This window comes from Protopterus annectens, chromosome 8.part0 (genome assembly GCF_019279795.1).
Source record: "Protopterus annectens isolate FY-2018-M chromosome 8.part0, PAN1.0, whole genome shotgun sequence".
Classification (NCBI taxonomy): Eukaryota; Metazoa; Chordata; order Ceratodontiformes; family Protopteridae; genus Protopterus; species Protopterus annectens.
This window is the reverse complement of record NC_056741.1, coordinates 413,028,556-413,044,265: the sequence shown is the minus strand read 5'-3', so window position 1 is coordinate 413,044,265 and position 15,710 is coordinate 413,028,556. Positions and strand designations below refer to the sequence as shown.

The following is a 15,710-nucleotide window of genomic DNA, read 5'->3' as shown; positions in this document are numbered from 1 at the left end:
TATGTTAAAAGTTAGGATTCTACGACATCTGTCGTCTATAAGGAACTGTGATGAACGTAATGCTTTGTAAAGGCATATAAAGATCAACCCTACACATAGTTTTAAGTTTAGGATTATAGTTAATATAAAACTGAACAGTAGGGGGGTGATATCAAACAGTTAACGGAGGTAACAGAATCCAAATGGATTCTGGAGTTGACAGCCCATAGAAGTCCTGGATTGAATGAACCAGCCCTTAAGAATAGGCGGTTTTTTTACTAGAATATCATTGGTTAAGGTGTTTTTTAAATTAACTTGTTCATGTGTAGCATTTTATCTGAGGAATATCCTGTTTGCATTCTGTGTTACAATAAATTTTAAAGATTTTGGTTACAGCAGTGTCCAGCAGCGTTTTTTCGTTTTTTGGATTTTCACTTGGTTGCTACGACTAGCTGGATTTGGGCATAGCACAAAACTTTTCTTGGACATAGATTTGGCTATGTACTGAAGTCTAACTGATTATTTACAGCTTAGACCTTCAAAAATAGATGTAAATGCACAGCTCCAGTTTTTCTTCTCCTTTTTGTTCTATTTATATTTATATATTATATTTATATTTATATCCATGTATTTATTAATCTGTCTTTGTAGTCATAGACTGCTCTGCACTTTTTTCTAATTGAAATACATCCAGTGGTTTCAGTAAGACATGCCACTGAGTTAGACAGAAAAGGAGACAGAGTCTCTGTAACCACAAATACACTGATGAATTAGTAAGATGCTAGTATGCTTCCCCATATTGTACCAGTACTGCTTGCTGCAGCATTATAATTTTCATGACTTATATTCTCAGACAATGATTTAAGATAATAACACAGAATAACTACATACACAATTGGAAGTATCAGGGAAGTTCTTTTATTGCAAATTTGAACTTTCTACTTATTGTTATATTAAAATAAACATATTCTTTATTTAAACCTATTTTATATGTGCTTTAACTGAAGGAGTTCAATTATATGAAACTCATATACAATTTCTCAAGGTTTGAAGGCACTATTTTTTCACATCTGACAGCAGTCACTCATATGTTCTTGCCACATCCTCTAATAGTGCTAACTCAGTATATGTAGGTTAAAGTCTTGACCAAAGCTTTTCTCTGACCTATTAATACTCTTCAGTAGTGCACACAGTCATTAGTTCTTTCTGAAACAATTATTATAGTCTGCATTCCAAGCCCTACTTCAAAGCAACACACACATACCTATTAAGTCATTTATGGTGGTAAAATGGAGCACAGTTTGAGTTCAGTGTCTCCTAATGCAAAGTCACGCCTCATGCTAGACCCTTTATTGATCACTTTAATTTTGACTGTCTTAGTCGTTAGATCTTCCTCAGAGATTCCCTCAAAAAAGAAGTCCTCATTAAATATGGGGTTCCTGCTGTTCTTGATGACAGTACTCCTCTGTTTCTGTACTTTGCCTGGCTGTATGTGGATTCTAATGCAGCAGCTGATGTTTTTGGAGTCAAAGCTTGACTGGTAGAGATTCTCAGCACTGATGATCCGGATTCGGAGTCGACAGTTCTCCATGAGGTATTCAGCAGAAATCCTAAGCTTTCCACCTTTGTTTAGTGTTACTGTGTTCTCTTTTGTCAGTCGCTCATGACAGCAAATGAAATCCAGAGGAAAAACTGGGGGAGGAGCTAGAAGAGTTCTAGATGGAGACACCAAAGTTGCATCTTTGTCTCTTCTAGGAACACTGGGGCTGTTGTCAGTTGAACTGGCCTCATCGGTTGACAATGAACTAGTCCTGGAGATGGCTCTGATGTGAAGAGTCCTACAGAAAAGCCTCTGTCTACTGTATGCTTGACATACAAGAGTTCCTGCAAGAGACCGTGTTAGGAGTGGAGAGCTGAAGGGAGAGGATTCTGCTGAAGATGTTGTGTCACTATCCATATGACCTAAGCTGTAAGTATCTGCAGTTAACCAAGCAGACCTCAAGTCTGGAGAAGACAGTCTAAGACTCTGTGGTGACTGGCTTTCAATTGATATAACATCACTGAGTGACTCTTTTCCATCTATCTCTGAAGTCTGGATTGATGGGCATTTTGCATGAAAGAGGGATTCTCGTCGCCTTGTATGTGGACTTTCAGGCAAGAAGGTAAAGTCCCTTGGACTACTGAGATGTGATACTGAATATGTGTTGTGCAGTCTGTGCTCACTTTCCCCCTCAGGATTACAAGTGGAGTCTTGGTCAACATTCTCAATCTGAATGATGTGTTGATTTGCTGATCTTACCAAAGTCTTGTGATTCACAGTTCTGTGGTAGCTTTTTCCAGGCAACAAGCACCTATCAGAGGAAGATCCTTTCTCTGATATACTATTTGGAAAGGTAGAAAATTTGGGTGGGATGAAGAACTCTGGGATCCTGTCTGGAGTGAGAACATTGGGACACGTCAGCAACTTTTTCTGTAGAACTTTCTGGTTAGTAATAAACATGGTGCTTGAGAACTATGGTCTGTAATGCTAGGATGCTACTGTTGAATAACTTCCACTGTGAAACTCACTTTATGAAATGTATAATCTAAACTTTGCTTCAGCCATGCTCAGGAATGGGGAGTATTTACGACTCCTGGGAAGGACCACTTCCTAAAAATAGTAAAATTCAGTTAGAAGATGCATTCTACATTTTAAGTCCACATTTATAGTGTATAACAGCAAAACTAAAAAATTAATTTGGAAAAGATAGTTAATATTCATATGATTTCCCTCCTGTGCTTATGAGGCACTCATAAACTAAATTCAATGCCTGACCAGTTCTATCTTCTAGCTGAGTTCAATAATATTTTTCCTGAATTCAGAAACAAGAATCTGCCTAACAGGTTATTTAATGGGGATGTTCCATTAGCCAAAATGTTAGACTGAGCTTGTGAATTAATATGTTATTGCCTCTGTCATATATTTTAACTACTAAATGTAAAAATGCACCATTTGATTATTGATTCTTTATGCACTACACCACCAAGGGGTGGCAAAGAATGCAGATTTATGGCTTGCCTAAATAAAAGTACAAGCCAATCACAGCTCATGGTTGCCTTGCTGTGCAACCAGAAAGCAGCATTCATATTTGTTCTTGTCCAACTCTGAAAAGCAATACAGTCATGTCTACTTATACTATGGGTGAATAAATGTGTTTATGTTGTTATCTAGAGAAACTGATCAGTACAATTGCCTTGTTGCTACACTGTCCTACTAAGATCATTTGGTTTGTTACCATGCTTTAATTACATTGGCAGGTCAGTATAACAAAACAAAATACACAAGTACCAGCATGCCTGAATGTCTGATACAGTCCTCAAAAACCAGCACAGAATGGCACAGGGTATTGTGGTGTAACACATTATAAAAAAAAAAACTGACAACCAAACTTGATGATGACTTTACCAGGCTGACCTCACAAATTAGAACTTGAGCACATAGTTGCATATCAACGTCTCAATGGTATTAGTTTTTCAATTGATTAAGACTCACTGGTCTTCATTTATTCCTCAGTTCTTGAGCTGTGTCTGTATAAATTTCACCACAAAGCATAGAGGAACTGTCAGTACAGGTTGCTAACAGAAATTCATGAGTTCCAATAAAGGTTCTATAATGTGATGTTTAGTACTCGACATTAAGTGGAGTTCAACATTAATAGTATAATTAAGTATTGTACTAAAATTATATTTTGTTTATATAGTATACGTGAATGATGCAATGCTACAGCCTGGGTAATCTTTATTGTATCATTCTGTTCTGCAGTCACTGCAATACACTTAAAAACTGTTGCACTGCACTTTGGTATAATATTGCTATATTATAGCTGAGGTACTATAATAGTAGTACTTGAGTTATTATATAATAATTAGATGTATAGGAGTTGGGTGTTAGCATAATGGCAAACGTGTTTACCTAACAGACACAAGATAAAGGGTTTGATTCTCACCCCTAAGAGAAATCAGCTAGGCTTAAAGTGGCCCACAAAAGCAGCTAGCCTAGTTCTTACCTATGAAACTATGTACTGTATAACTTTGGTCTCATATTTAAGTTCTGTGCTGAAGTAGTTGTACCAAAACATTATAGACAAGAACTAGATAAAACAGTTTACCAGGTATACTAAGATACAGCAAAATCTTATTTTATATTTGAGAATTTCCAAATTTCATTTTTAAGAGGGGGCACTCATCCAGTCAAAAACATCCACTCGGTACCTCTCATCTCTGTAGAGCACTGAGTCTGACTTGGATAATGTGCTTTGTCTATAAATTACAATAGCTAAATGACACCGTCATTGAGTAAATCCCAGCAGTGCCCAAGGATATTTGTTGCTTATTGCTATAAAATACTGGGCTCAGATATTACAGTCCAAATGGACATTTCTGGCTGTCTGACTCTGTCTGAATTGTTAAACTGTGTTTCTTATGAAGGAAACAAATTCATTACAGTGAACCAGAACTACTAATATGACTCAAGAATCTTCCAATAAAACATAGGCAAACAACTTTCATGTCACCTGAGTAAATAGCTATTTAACTGTTCATTATTTATTAGTCAAACAAGACAGCAGTACGTGGACCAAAACAAAAAGTTCCCAAATCCTTTTGCACTGTGACAAAATGCTTTTTATTTCTTTGTTAAATAAATTTCATATTATAATGCAGTATTGCCCATTAATTTTTTCTCCACTGGAAATGTAATGTAAGATGGACCCATGCCCTACTCCACATAGGCATGCTGATGTGTATATTCAGATCGAGGCAATAGGTTTACCTTTAAAACCGTGAATCACAGTGGTTCAACTGCTCATATGAGCGACTCACAACCACAAAATCGAACAGCAGATTCACTGTTTTTCGAACATGAATGTCGAAGAAAAAAAAAAACAAGTGTAAAGCAGGGGGGCAAGACCCCTGCACCCCCCATGTGGGGGGCTGCACTCCACCCACTTTATTATTCTAACTCCGAGATCGCACTACAGTGGGGAAAGGAACCATATCCTGATCTTCACTGTAGTGCAATCCTCCCCAGAATGTCGAATGTGCAATGAATGAATCTCACTGTGCATTTGCTCATTGCACATTCAAACCTTTTCCCGTTTGGCATTTGCAAACCTTGCAGACTGCCTTTCAGAAATGTTCTGTTCACCCTTCTGCAATACGCAGCTACAATATATAACATTAAGTATCCTGTTTTTTGTTTATTTTGTTCTTTATTTCTTTGTTGTTTATAGCACTTTGTGTACTGTGTATTTTTTCTAGCTAGTTTAACTGGAAATTGTCCACTCTTATTAAGCATTTGTTGGGTTGTTTGTTTATGATAACTTGTTGCAGTTAAACTCTTTTTTTCTAGTGGCTCCTTTAGCTGTTTAAAACTTTCATTTAAAGGCTCACTGCTGCTTTTCAGCTGTGAGTAACATTTCTGCAGTTTGTTCTAAGTAGTGGGATATTTGTAGCATTTCCATATTCAGGCTTGTATTTGGGCCTAGTGTTTGTGGAGGCTGTGTGTCTGAGCACATAATTCAGGGACATCTTGTTTTAGCCAAAGCCATCAGGCATTTCCGTGAGAGAGAATTGTTTGAGGTCATTTTGAGATTTCTTTCTTAAAAGCTGTCTCAGGTTTCAACTTTCTGTTACCTAAGAAGCTCAGTTGTGAGTGTTCAGCCATTTTACAGTGAGCTGATTGAAGGAAGGACACTCAGCAAACTCGAGCTACAATATATAACATTAAGTATCCTGTTTTTTGTTTATTTTGTTCTTTATTTCTTTGTTGTTTATAGCACTTTGTGTACTGTGTATTTTTTCTAGCTAGTTTCACTGTGTGTGAGGTATTAACTGGAAACTGTCCACTCTTATTAAGCATCTGTTGGGTTGTTTGTTTATGATAACTTGTTGCAGTTAAACTCTTTTTTCTAGTGGCTCCTTTAGCTATTTAATACTTTTATTTAAAGGCTCACTGCTGCTTTTCAGCTGTGAGTAACATTTCTGCAGTTTGTTCTAAGTAGTGGGGATATTTGTAGCATTTCCATATTCAGGCTTGTATTTGGGCCTAGTGTTTGTGGAGGCTGTGTGTCTGAGCACATAATTCAGGGACATCTTGTTTTAGCCAAAGCCATCAGGCATTTCAGTGAGAGAGAATTGTTTGAGGTCATTGGCTGACTGAGGTCTCCTGGACTACAGCTTAGACTAAGCACCTCATTGGTTCTTTTGAGATTTCTTTCTTAAAAGCTGTCTCAGGTTTCAACTTTCTGTTACCTAAGAAGCTCAGTTGTGAGTGTTCAGCCATTTTACAGTGAGCTGATTGAAGGAAGGACACTCAGCAAACTCCTACAATATATAACATTAAGTATCCTGTTTTTGTTTATTTTGTTCTTTATTTCTTTGTTGTTTATAGCACTTTGTGTACTGTGTATTTTTTCTAGCTAGTTTCACTGTGTGTGAGGTATTAACTGGAAACTGTCCACTTATTTAAGCATCTGTTGGGTTGTTTGTTTATGATAACTTGTTGCAGTTAAACTCTTTTTCTAGTGGCTCCTTTAGCTGTTTAATACTTTTATTTAAAGGCTCACTGCTGCTTTTCAGCTGTGAGTAACATTTCTGCAGTTTGTTCTAAGTAGTGGGATATTTGTAGCATTTCCATATTCAGGCTTGTATTTGGGCCTAGTGTTTGTGGAGGCTGTGTGTCTGAGCACATAATTCAGGGACATCTTGTTTTAGCCAAAGCCATCAGGCATTTCAGTGAGAGAGAATTGTTTGAGGTCATTGGCTGACTGAGGTCCTCCTGACTACAGCTTAGACTAAGCACCTCACTGGTTCTTTGAGATTTCTTTCTTTCTTGTGAGTGTTCAGCCATTTTACAGTGAGCTGATCAAAAAGACTGACACACTCAAAAAACTAGAGCTACAATATATAACATTAAGTATCCTGTTTTTTGTTTATTTTGTTCTTTATTTCTTTGTTGTTTATAGCACTTTGTGTACTGTGTATTTTTTCTAGCTGGTTTCACTGTGTGTGAGGTATTAACTGGAAATTGTCCACTCTTATTAAGCATCTGTTGGGTTGTTTGTTTATGATAACTTGTTGCAGTTAAACTCTTTTTTTCTAGTGGCTCCTACCCAGTACAGGGAGAGCATTTGAGAAGGCCAATCAGCTTAGTTTCTTTACTGTATTTGTGTTTTTCCTACTTTATTTTGCTTTTAGTTGTATTTATTACTGCTTGGTGTAACTCATTGTAAGCCTTTTAGTTTAAGCACCTGGGCTTCAGACCAGTTTTACATTAGGAAGGTTTGTGGTCTGCACTGTAGTGGCAGAACAGGTAGCTTACATCCTTCTAAGTTGGGAACTGCTGATTGAGGGCTCAGTGTCTGTTATTCTAAAAGTGTATTCATTCTGGTTTAAGCACTTGGGCTTGAGGCCAGTTATTTTACATTAAGAGGGTTCGTGTTCTGCACTCTTGTGGGAGGAGAGGCTGGACTCTGTCCTTCTGAGCTGGGAATTTCTGGTTAAAGCTTATAGTGCCTGCATATTTGAACTGCTTCTTACTGAAATTGGTACACCTTGTTTGCTGTAGCATAGACTAGATCCAGGCCTGCTGAATCTAGCTTTGTTTGTATAACTTGAGCACTAATCCAGGCATTCTTTAAAGTATTCAGTTGTATTTATTACTGCTGGTAGTAACTTGATTAAAGTGTAGCTATCATTTCTAAGTCTTTTGGATTAAGCACTCGGGCTTCAGACCAGTTGTTTTACATTAGGAAGGTTTGTGGCCTGCACTGTGGTGGCAGGACAGGTAGCTTACATCCTTCTAAGTTGGGAACTGCTGATTGAGAGCTCAGTGTCTGTTATTCTAAAAGTGTATTAGTTCTGGTTTAAGCACTTGGGCTCCAGGCCAGTTATTTTACGTTAAGAAGGATTGCGTCTCTGCACTTGTGGGGAGGAGGCTGGACTCTGCCCTTCTGAGCAGGGAATTTCTGGTTAGAGGCTTATAGTGCCTGCATATTCTAACTGTTTCTTACTGAAATTGGTACACCTTGTTTGCTGTAGCATAGACTAGATCCAGGCCTGCTGAATCTAGCTTTATTTGTATGCTTGTTGTTTGTTTATTTCCCTGAAACGCTAATTCCACCTAAAACATGGCCTTTTAGTACTTCTGTGGATCCCTAGTGATATCTGCATTGCTTACTGTACTTATTTCCTTGTTTCACTTGAAAGAAAGTTACTGTTTGTCGTTTTTGCATTTAAGTTACCTGTAACACATTGCATTTAAGTTACCTGGCACTTGCTCACTAAAGCAATTATATAAGTCAGCTCTAAAAAATTAAAAGCACTACACCCTCACAAACTCTCCTTGAGTACCTTGTTCCCCATTGGCCCCTTTTTTCAATTATAAAGGAATTCCCAATACTATTCTAGCATGTCCAAATGTCAGTTGTCAATCTTCTCTCCTGTCCAGCTGGTGAATCTGGGAATCTTGAGGCAATGTTACAACTGCCTCATGTACACAGACAACCCTCTCCTCCTCCCAACAAATTCCAACACATGTGAGAGATGCAACCATATATCCAACCTGGAGGCTAAGAGTCAGGAGGAGAAGGAAACCACACTCACTACAATTCCAGTCTCACATAGACCTATCACGACAACAAACCAAACACATAAACACACAAAAACATACAAAATCTGCCTAAGCAGCAGAGACCTGCAACACATAGCTCACAAAGCCAGTGTGCGAACAGTCACAGCCCTTAAGGCTAAACAACACACCTGATACACTTGTAATAGGTGACTCTATCGTCAGGCACACTGACGTCCCGCTTCCAGGCTGAACAAGGAGAAGGTCACGGTGAGCTGCCTATCGGGCTAGGATCCGCACATAACACAAGCACTCAGGTCACTCCAAGGCAAGTACAAATATGACTCAGTCATTGTCCATGCTGGTGTGAATGACCTGAGATGTACCTCCCTGGACTACATGAAAAGAGACATAGAGGAGCTCTCTGAGCATAGCCCAGGCTGACCTTGAGTAGCATCTTACCCTCACCAAGAATGATGCCACAATATGAAGACAAGATGATCACTTTCAACAATTGGCTTAAGTGTTGGTGTCATTCAAAGGGGATCCAATGCCTGTCAGCCTGGGATCCCCTGGGCTTTCGGATATTGGCAAAGGCTCTTGCTACCCCCATAGTGCCTTTTTTAGGCAAGGCTCAAAAGACAAACCCACCTCCATAGGTATCACAAGGGATAAGAAACTAAGAGTAATGCTACTCAACACCAGAAGTCTAAACCTCAAGATGCAGCATGGAGAACATCGATATCTGTGCAGTAACAGAAACCTGGTTCAAGGCTCCCGAGAGCACCCCAGCACTACCAGGTTGTACCTCATATCATGCTTTTTGGCCCCACAACTTGGACCGAACCACAAAAGGGGAGTATCAATATTCGTCAAAGATACCCACACCTCCAGGTTGGTGGCACAGCACGAAGCATCAAAGACTATCCATGTGCAACTAACTGTGGGTAAAACTGCCTTCCAGTTTATAGCCTGCTACAGACCACCCTCCCAAACACAGGAACCCCACTTGGCCTTCCTGAGAATACTGGAAAATATGAAGGTCTCTCCAAACACCATTATATTGGGCGACTTCAACTACCCAAACATAGACTGGGAGCATTACTCTAGCTCCAACACCCTAGCCCAAAGGTTCCTAGAATTTATAAACTCAAATGCTATGGAACAACTTGTTACCACTCCCACAAGAGGGGAAAACATACTGGACCTGATCATCACCAACATGGGGACACTATGCTCCAGACCAGAAGTGTATCCATCACTGGTAAAATCAGACCATAAACTAATCTCACTGGATGTTCACATCCCGACCCCACCCCCTGCCCAGAAAACCACAGTGAAAAACTTCTCTAAAGCAAATTTCACACACCTCAAAACCGAGGCGAAATCCTTCAAAGCCCCGGGTCTGTGGAAAATACGGCCCCAGACAGAATCCTTTATAAACGCATTCTATAAACACCTTCAGGAATGCATGGATCATGCAATCCCAAATAAAACCAAGACCCAATCCTCCAAAGGCAGACGTCCTGTCTGGTGGACCCCAGCCATAAACAAACTATACAATAGAAGGAGGAAGCTACTACATGATAGAGCAAAATCCCAAAAAGGGAAGGCATCTCTGATCAGTATTAGCAAAAAACTACGGGCACTCATAAAATTGTCTAAGGCCAGCTTCAAGAGAAAAATTGCACAGGACACTGAGGATAATCACAAGGCTTTCTTTAGTTATGTTAGGGACCTGGGTGGGAATTCCCAGATATGCTCAGAATTAGTCCAAAATGACAAAAAATACACTGAGCCCACAGACATTGCCAACATCCTAGCTGACAGGTTCAGTGCAAACTTCTCCTCTCCCCACCAAAGGGCAAATATCTATCCCAACAGAGTGCTGCCCCTGACATCTCAGATGCAAAACACAGCATCAATGGGACCAGATGGTGCATGAACTCCAAGAAGAGCTAAACCCAAACATAAAACTACTGTTCAATCTTAGCCTTACTACAGGATATGTACCCAAAGAGTGAACAGTGGTCCCTCTCCACAAAGGTGGTGCCTCAACGGATCCTGGAAACTATCGTCCCATAAGCCTGACTAGCTTGGTCTGCAAAGCTATGGAAAGGATCATCATGGACCTCATAAATAAAGATATTGGGGACCTAATGACACTGAATCCTACCCAGTTTGGCTTTGTTAAGGGCAGATCCTGCCTCTTAAACCTGGTCGATTTCTTTGAAACAGTCACCAAGGCCATTGGGAAGGTGGTCCACACAGCCTACTTGGACCTTGCAAAAGCCTTCGATACAATACCCCACTCGGGCATTATGGATAAGCTCACCAGCTTAAATATAAACCCCTATGTCACTAGATGGGTTGCAAACTGGCTCAAGGACAGAACCCATATGGTTAGAATTGCTGGAGCCATGTCAGACTCCAAACCAGTTACAAGTGGCGTCCCACAAGGCTCAGTCCTGGGACCTCTCTTGTTCGGTATATATTTCTCGGCAGTACAGGCCAACATGGAAGGACTGTGGCTGACCATGACTGCAAACTGGGCCATAATCAACTCTCCAGCCGACACAAGCATCCTCCAAAAGGGCCTCATAGAAACATACAACTGGTGCCAGAGCCATGGCCTCAAGCTAAACACCAAAAAGTGTATAGTCATCCCCTTTGGCAAAAACAAAGTGCCCACAAATTACCACATAGGTAGTAATCCATTAAGTACAGAAGAAGTCATTAGGGACCTGGGGACCCAAGTTGATAGCAATCTCTCATTTGACAACCATTGGCCAAAGTGGTTAGAAAACATTTTATATAGCCCACCTAATCATGAAGGGATTCACATCTAGATTATTACTCATCCCTCATCAGGCCCATAATTGAGTACAATGCCCCTTTTGGGATGTACCTTACCAGACACCTGCAGCAACTGGAAACACCCCAAAAGTACCTCACCAAGAGGATCAAAGGGCTCAAACAGATGCCATATGCTGCCTGGTTAAAGAAACTCCAGCTCTACTCAGTGGCATACCGCCTGCTCAAGCCATGTCCAACCCGGAATTAATGGACATGCTGCACCTCAGAAAATCCAAATCCCATCTAACCTCAGCACTGAAATAAATAGGACATGCTGGAGGGACAGATTCATAACCCAGAGGCTCCCTTCACTCTGGAATAAAATCCCAGTCCAGGTTATGCAGAGTCCCACATTGATTCTCTTCAAGAGGAATCTTGATGAGTGGATGGGAGATCGTAGGTTTACCCCGGCTATCACTTCTGTGTCACTGTTAGACAGAGGCACAGTATACTAACCTCAAAAAAAGGCATAGCAAAATTAATTTAAAATGGGTGGCGAAAGCCAAACACACTTTGGCTAGGCTTATAAATGCCCTAGGGCAGATAGCCTAGTATGAACCTATGAACCTATGAACCATGCAATAATGTGGTGAAGTGCAGCCAGAGATGCTGTTGCTTTTTATTTCACTTAATTTATTTATTCAATTCTGAATGCGTATCAAAGAATGTAGTGATGAAATGCATATCAAAGAAAATGGTGATGGTGTACGTTAGGTGGGTCTGTTCTTTTTTTCTGGGGGGGGGGGGGATAGCATGCTGCCAGCCAGGTAATGACATTAAGTTTGAATATTTTCAGACATTGTTACCCAGTTGTAATGCAGATATGTAGCTGGCTGATTCTGCATATGAGAAAACAACCATTATATAATTACTTTTCTGCAACTGCATTATGAACCTTTTAGCTGCATTACCCAAAACATGCCACATAGTTTGAATAAATTCTATCGTAACCCTCATGTTTTAAATGCTTCTTATCCACGTGAACAATGATAACAGGATTTAACTTTGTTTTCATAATATAATAGCAAATTGCCATGAAATTACCTTTTCTTGATGAACAAAGGAAGCAAAAACCCTACCTAATCTACTCATTAAGTATCTTTGTAAATTGTCCATCCTTCCATCTTTAATTTCTCCCTTCCTTTCCATGCTATCCCCCCGCCCATCCTTTCCTGCTTCCTTGCTTGTATACTTTGTATGTTTTGCATTACGACAACAGCTTGGCTTGTGCTTGCTGGGGGATAATAACAATGCTCTCTCGAATGCGCTTCGGAATTTTATTTCCATTATCTAATACAGAAGTCCAGTCTATGTGTCTCAGCACAAATCCATTGAAAACTTAGTCCTGCCCACCTGTTGCCGAGGTCATCCCTCTCCCTTCCTGCTCAGAGTGACCCTTTCACAGCTTCCTGACATAATCTTATTCATCCACATAATGTTCCCCCTAGATTCTTCTGGTCTCTAGGAAGAAGAATCATCTAGTCTTTGGTTATACCATTTGCCTTTTTTTCTATGCAGTCTCTGGCTACATCCTTTCACCTCTTTGCATGCTTCTGCTGGTTTTCCTTACAACTCCTTCTAAAAATCTGATGTATTTTTCCATATAAGGCCGCTGTAGCTGCAATACGCACTCAAGGTATGGCTGACCAGGCTCTGGTAAAGTACCAATGCACTTCTAGTAATTTATTATGGACATTCACCTGCTTCTAATATGGTTACTTCACTCAGCAGTGTTTTGGGTGCAACCATTCACTTAAGGGATGCATTCCCAATAAAGTCATACATGGTTTGTTAGGCTGTTTACAATGAACTCAAGTTTTACAGATTTTTTTCACTGACCAAACCAGTAGACCACAGAAGAGACTAAGGAAACAGCTTTCCAAAACATTTGAATTATTTTTTTTTATCTAAACCTAAACAAAAGCAAGTCAGAAAGCATTAGAGTCTGTCTCAGCATGACAGTCTTACTAAGATCTTGGGTGGAAAAAAGATTACAGAAGGCAATAGTAAATGAATACCTACAACAACAATAACAAATAAGATGATTTGATCCCAAGGTCAGTCTCTTTTTTATGTCTGTATAAGTGAACTGCAAAGGGACTGAAAGTATGTCTCTGAATGTGGCACAAAACACAGGAACAAAGTTGATATGCAGGAGTGCATGGGGAGATGGCTGCTAGTGGCTAATAACAATGGACTTGGGCAGTGTGGACTTAGTTGTCAAAATTACATTAGCTTTGATCCAGTTCAGTATACTATAGATGCAGAACAAAAATCCATTGAAGGTTTACAAGAAGACCAGATATACTGACAAAAACAGAAATACAAATTTATGTGTGAGCAAAGCTAGTAACTGAATACTATCCAGGCAATGTGAACAGGTAGTAAGAAGGTCTGTGGTTATTATCAGTAAAAAAATTAAGCATTTAGTTTCTTGTAAAAAGTATGCTTAGACCACTAGTGAAGTAATGTTTAATATTTCAGAAGTTACATTTCCAAATACAGTAGAAGGATGGAAGAAATATAGAAGATTGAGCTTACAGGACACAGAGCCTATATATTCACATGGTGGAAAAGGCACAAAAAGGACATGACAAAAATTTTGAAAAACATCAGAAAAAGAGCATGATCAAAAGATGCTGTGGATGGAAATAAATCAGTGTCTGATACTAGAAAAGTCAGGGGCAATGTGAAGAAGCATGTTTACCAAGAAAAGGCTGCACACATGGCAAAACCTTACAAAACTGGTTTTGGTATTAAGAACAGTGAGAAAGTTAAAAATGTAACTCAGATTCACAAGGCTATTCTTATAGAAGGGAGGTATAGAAATACATTTGTTTAAGAAGAATCTGGACTATCCTGTCTAAATGTACAATTAAATAAAAAACAAATAAAATGTACAGCTTCTTCAAAATGTATGCAATCAGGCAAACGCATTAAAACAAAGTAAAATGTGCATCTCCTAATGTGATGCTAACATCTTTGTTTCTTTATTTAATGCAGTCAGGCACTACAGTTAGCTTTGCAACTCTTATTGTACACTCTACATCACCAGCAGTGATCCCCCAAGATGACAGGTTAATTAAACGCTTACATTTATACTTCTCAAATTCAGGTCAGCAGAAGTGTTCATTGCATTATGTCCACGCAAAGACATACCTATGAGAAACTAGTGCACATAAGATTGTTATTTAATTAGAACAGTAAAGTTTTTTTTTGTCTGTACTGTTATTCTAAGTTTCTACTAACATGAGCTAATTAAGCAATATCTCAGTCTTAAACTTCTCTCTCTTAAGATAAATTGTCCACATTACCAAGGGATTTGCTCTTCCCTTTTTATTCATTTTTGTTATTGTATGGCTTTTTTCTTTTCCTACAGGAGATTTGTTGTATCTGCCAGAATAATATGCACTACCATCCTATACTCAAATTTCATCCAGTTACTTTTTAATGCTGTGTGACTTGGCAGAATTAGATGAAGTTACAAATTATTCAAAGATCCCTCAGAGAAGTCAGATAATACTGCTTTACATGTATAGCTCATCAAAAAAGGAAATATTTCTTTCAGCAGTTTTCATTTCACTTTTTAGGTAATCTCATATGTTTTTTCTAATCAAATTTGTTTTTATTCTGTCATATTGAGAGCAGAAAACTTTTAACTATTTTTTCTTAAAATAGAGATGTTTCTTTTTCTCTCATTTATATATTAAACTTGATATTCTGAATGAAGTTACATAAGTTTCACTTGTTAGATACCTGGAAGTAATCACATGCATTTCATAAAGATGAGTTCATTATATTTAAATAATTTCGTAATTTTGCTTATCCCAGTTTCAGTCTCTTTAATTCTTTTAGTCTTACCTCTGAATGACAAATTGCTCTGCAGATGTGTCCACCGTTATGTCAGATGTCTGCTGCTGAATCTATGTGTGTGTCCCTCTGCATATCTTATGCATTCTCTCCCTTTCTTTCTCCCACTCCAGGGCAGCCAGGATTTATGAAGCTGCAGGAGTACTTAACCAGAAACGTCATCTTGTATGAGTCAGCTCATTAGTAATAATTTAGCAGAAGGAACTGCCTTCTGAAGAGGCAGCCTGTTCTTTTGTGATTTGCTTATATTACCTATATTAAATGAGTGAATAACATATCGTTAAAGTGAAGCAGAGAACTGAAATTCCCATCTGAAACTTTTTTGTCTGCCAGCTAAAACTTGCAATTTCAAATGAATTTCTTACACTTCAGAATTTATTTCAATGATATCCTAAAT

At 38.9% G+C, this 15,710-nt stretch overlaps 1 protein-coding gene across 1 annotated transcript; it reads right to left on the bottom strand.

Annotated features, from left to right (window-relative positions):
* Positions 1-881: 881 nt before the first annotated feature.
* C2CD4D (C2 calcium dependent domain containing 4D) lies at positions 882-15,413 on the bottom strand. The gene is made up of 2 exons (XM_044079933.1): positions 15,305-15,413; positions 882-2,629 (listed from the first exon to the last, which is right to left on the bottom strand). The coding sequence occupies exon 2, from the start codon at positions 2,477-2,479 to the stop codon at positions 1,256-1,258; it is 1,224 nt and encodes a 407-aa protein (XP_043935868.1). The 5' UTR covers positions 2,480-2,629; positions 15,305-15,413; the 3' UTR covers positions 882-1,255.
* Between the last annotated feature and the right edge of the window lie 297 nt (positions 15,414-15,710).

Coding starts and splice junctions, on each gene's coding strand:
- C2CD4D (XM_044079933.1), bottom strand. CDS start 2,479: ATGTTTATTACTAACCAGAAAGTTCTACAGAAAAAGTTGCTGACGTGT.